This window comes from Coregonus lavaretus, assembly GCF_964263955.1.
Source record: "Coregonus lavaretus genome assembly, contig: HAP1_SCAFFOLD_1851, whole genome shotgun sequence".
Lineage (NCBI taxonomy): Eukaryota > Metazoa > Chordata > Actinopteri > Salmoniformes > Salmonidae > Coregonus > Coregonus lavaretus.
In genome coordinates, this window is record NW_028159306.1 from 1 (window position 1) to 3,632 (window position 3,632).

General features: G+C 46.7%; 1 protein-coding gene across 1 annotated transcript; it reads left to right on the top strand.

The window, feature by feature from the left end:
- Positions 1 to 163: 163 nt before the first annotated feature.
- Positions 164 to 3,087, top strand: LOC311123029 (solute carrier family 15 member 1-like). Its single transcript, XM_084197318.1, has 3 exons — positions 164 to 235; positions 394 to 501; positions 2,702 to 3,087. Exons 1-3 carry the CDS (start codon positions 179 to 181, stop codon positions 2,972 to 2,974), a joined length of 438 nt encoding a protein of 145 aa, XP_084053444.1. The 5' UTR covers positions 164 to 178; the 3' UTR covers positions 2,975 to 3,087.
- The last annotated feature ends 545 nt before the right edge of the window (positions 3,088 to 3,632 follow it).

Consider the following 3,632-nt stretch of genomic DNA (forward strand, 5'->3'; position numbering starts at 1 on the left):
AGCTGTTTGGCAGGGTTTTAAAGCATGTCTTTTTCTGTTGTTTGCCGTGTATCCACTGTGTAGTAACGGTGATGAATGTGTTGATTACTGTGTCCAGTGTTGGCAGGCCATCCAGGTGATAGAAGACATCAAGCCCAATACCATCCACATGGGCTGGCAGATCCCTCAGTACTTCCTCATGACAGCTGGAGAGGTGGTGTTCTCTGTGACTGGCCTGGAGTTCTCCTACTCACAGGTAGGGGGCGACACTCTGTCCTCTGTCACCCGTCACACTAGCCTTTAACTTCTCTTTCATCCAAACATAGCTCAACTAAGATCTGTTTCTTTTGTCAATTAAGTTTAAATTCTCATCTCAACCCCAAAATCTTGTGCACATCTCTTCTTGTTCCGCAGGCGCCTAGCAACATGAAGTCGGTACTGCAGGCTGGTTGGCTGTTCACCGTCGCCGTGGGCAACATCATAGTGCTGATTGTAGCCGAGGCAGCACAGCTCCCGGATCAGGTTACTACATCTCTTCTAACCTCTAGAACCCTATACAACCCCCTAAACAATACTGACCACTGTACCGAGGTCAGATTTGGCCTAAGTTCATTGATATCTAAACCCTGGGGTCTGTGTCTTCCAGTGGACAGAGTCCTGATATTAACCCCTGTGTCTTCCAGTGGACAGAGTACTGATATTAACCCCTGTGTGTTCCAGTGGGCAGAGTACTGATATTAACCCCTGTGTCTTCCAGTGGACAGAGTCCTGATATTAACCCCTGTGTCTTCCAGTGGGCAGAGTACTGATATTAACCCCTGTGTCTTCCAGTGGGCTGAGTCCTGATATTAACCCCTGTGTCTTCCAGTGGGCAGAGTACTGATATTAACCCCTGTGTCTTCCAGTGGACAGAGTACTGATATTAACCCCTGTGTCTTCCAGTGGACAGAGTACTGATATTAACCCCTGTGTCTTCCAGTGGACAGAGTACTGATATTAACCCCTGTGTCTTCCAGTGGACAGAGTACTGATATTAACCCCTGTGTCTTCCAGTGGACAGAGTACTGATATTAACCCCTGTGTGTTCCAGTGGGCAGAGTACTGATATTAACCCCTGTGTCTTCCAGTGGACAGAGTACTGATATTAACCCCTGTGTCTTCCAGTGGACAGAGTACTGATATTAACCCCTGTGTGTTCCAGTGGGCAGAGTACTGATATTAACCCCTGTGTGTTCCAGTGGACAGAGTACTGATATTAACCCCTGTGTCTTCCAGTGGACATACTGATATTAACCCCTGTGTCTTCCAGTGGACAGAGTACTGATATTAACCCCTGTGTGTTCCAGTGGGCAGAGTACTGATATTAACCCCTGTGTGTTCCAGTGGACAGAGTACTGATATTAACCCCTGTGTCTTCCAGTGGACATACTGATATTAACCCCTGTGTCTTCCAGTGGACATACTGATATTAACCCCTGTGTCTTCCAGTGGACATACTGATATTAACCCCTGTGTCTTCCAGTGGACAGAGTACTGATATTAACCCCTGTGTCTTCCAGTGGACAGAGTACTGATATTAACCCCTGTGTCTTCCAGTGGACATACTGATATTAACCCCTGTGTCTTCCAGTGGACATACTGATATTAACCCCTGTGTCTTCCAGTGGACATACTGATATTAACCCCTGTGTCTTCCAGTGGACAGAGTACTGATATTAACCCCTGTGTCTTCCAGTGGACAGAGTACTGATATTAACCCCTGTGTCTTCCAGTGGACATACTGATATTAACCCCTGTGTCTTCCAGTGGGCAGAGTACTGATATTAACCCCTGTGTGTTCCCGTGGGCAGAGTACTGATATTAACCCCTGTGTCTTCCAGTGGACATACTGATATTAACCCCTGTGTCTTCCAGTGGACAGAGTACTGATATTAACCCCTGTGTCTTCCAGTGGACAGAGTCCTGATATTAACCCCTGTGTGTTCCAGTGGACAGAGTACTGATATTAACCCCTGTGTCTTCCAGTGGACAGAGTACTGATATTAACCCCTGTGTGTTCCAGTGGACAGAGTCCTGATATTAACCCCTGTGTCTTCCAGTGGACATACTGATATTAACCCCTGTGTCTTCCAGTGGACAGAGTACTGATATGAACCCCTGTGTGTTCCAGTGGACAGAGTACTGATATTAACCCCTGTGTGTTCCAGTGGGCAGAGTACTGATATTAACCCCTGTGTCTTCCAGTGGGCAGAGTACTGATATTAACCCCTGTGTCTTCCAGTGGACAGAGTCCTGATATTAACCCCTGTGTCTTCCAGTGGACAGAGTACTGATATTAACCCCTGTGTCTTCCAGTGGGCAGAGTACTGATATTAACCCCTGTGTCTTCCAGTGGGCAGAGTACTGATATTAACCCCTGTGTCTTCCAGTGGGCAGAGTACTGATATTAACCCCTGTGTCTTCCAGTGGGCAGAGAACTGATATTAACCCCTGTGTGTTCCAGTGGGCAGAGTACTGATATTAACCCCTGTGTCTTCCAGTGGGCAGAGTACTGATATTAACCCCTGTGTGTTCCAGTGGGCAGAGTCCTGATATTAACCCCTGTGTGTTCCAGTGGACATACTGATATTAACCCCTGTGTCTTCCAGTGGACAGAGTACTGATATTAACCCCTGTGTGTTCCAGTGGGCAGAGTACTGATATTAACCCCTGTGTGTTCCAGTGGGCAGAGTACGTCCTGTTTGCCTCTCTCCTTGTGGCGGTGTGTATTGTGTTCGCCGTCATGTCCTATTTCTACACCTACACTGACCCAGCGGAGATCGAGGCCAAGTTCAGCCAGCTGCAACACGAGCCAGAGGAGAAGAAGAAGAGAGATAGCGTTAAGATGGAGAGTAAAGACTCAGACTGCAGCAACAACAGCAAGGCTTCTGACAACAACAAGAGCTATTCTGTTGATGAGCAACACAACCAAGAAGTTAAACAGAGCAAGATGTAAAACTCCCCGTTCACACCACCTCCTCCTCCACTTCCTCCTCCTGAACCAATCAGAGAACAGGTCTCGGAGAGAGAACCATTGGAACTTAATCTTATAAACATTTTGTAGTAGTTCTTCATCAAAACATGAATTATTCGATACAGCTTTATGGGTAAATTTGTACTTTGATATTGTAAATAATTTAATTTTGCACCATGTAGCAAAAGCAACATTGCTTTTCTTTTTGTTTCATCATATTTTATTAGAAAGAGGACATACTGTATGAATAACCATTCCAGCATTTGTATTCATTTCACAGTACAGTGTTGTATGTACTGGATATATTGTTGTTTTGGGTTTGATGTTGCCATAGACTCTTGGTATTAATTCCACACCAAGTGAGTCCCTGGCAGTCAAGTGCTTCAATAAAGAGGATGAGTCTTACTTTGTGTCGTGAAATGCTTAGCCGGGGGTAAGGTAATCACTAGCCGGGGGTACGGTAATCACTAGCCGGGGGTACGGTAATCACTAGCCGGGGGTACGGTAATCACTAGCCGGGGGTACGGTAATCACTAGCCGGGGGTACGGTAATCACCAGCCGGGGGTAAGGTAATCACCAGCCGGGGGTAAGGTAATCACCAGCCGGGGGTACGGTAATCACTAGCCGGGGGTACGGTAA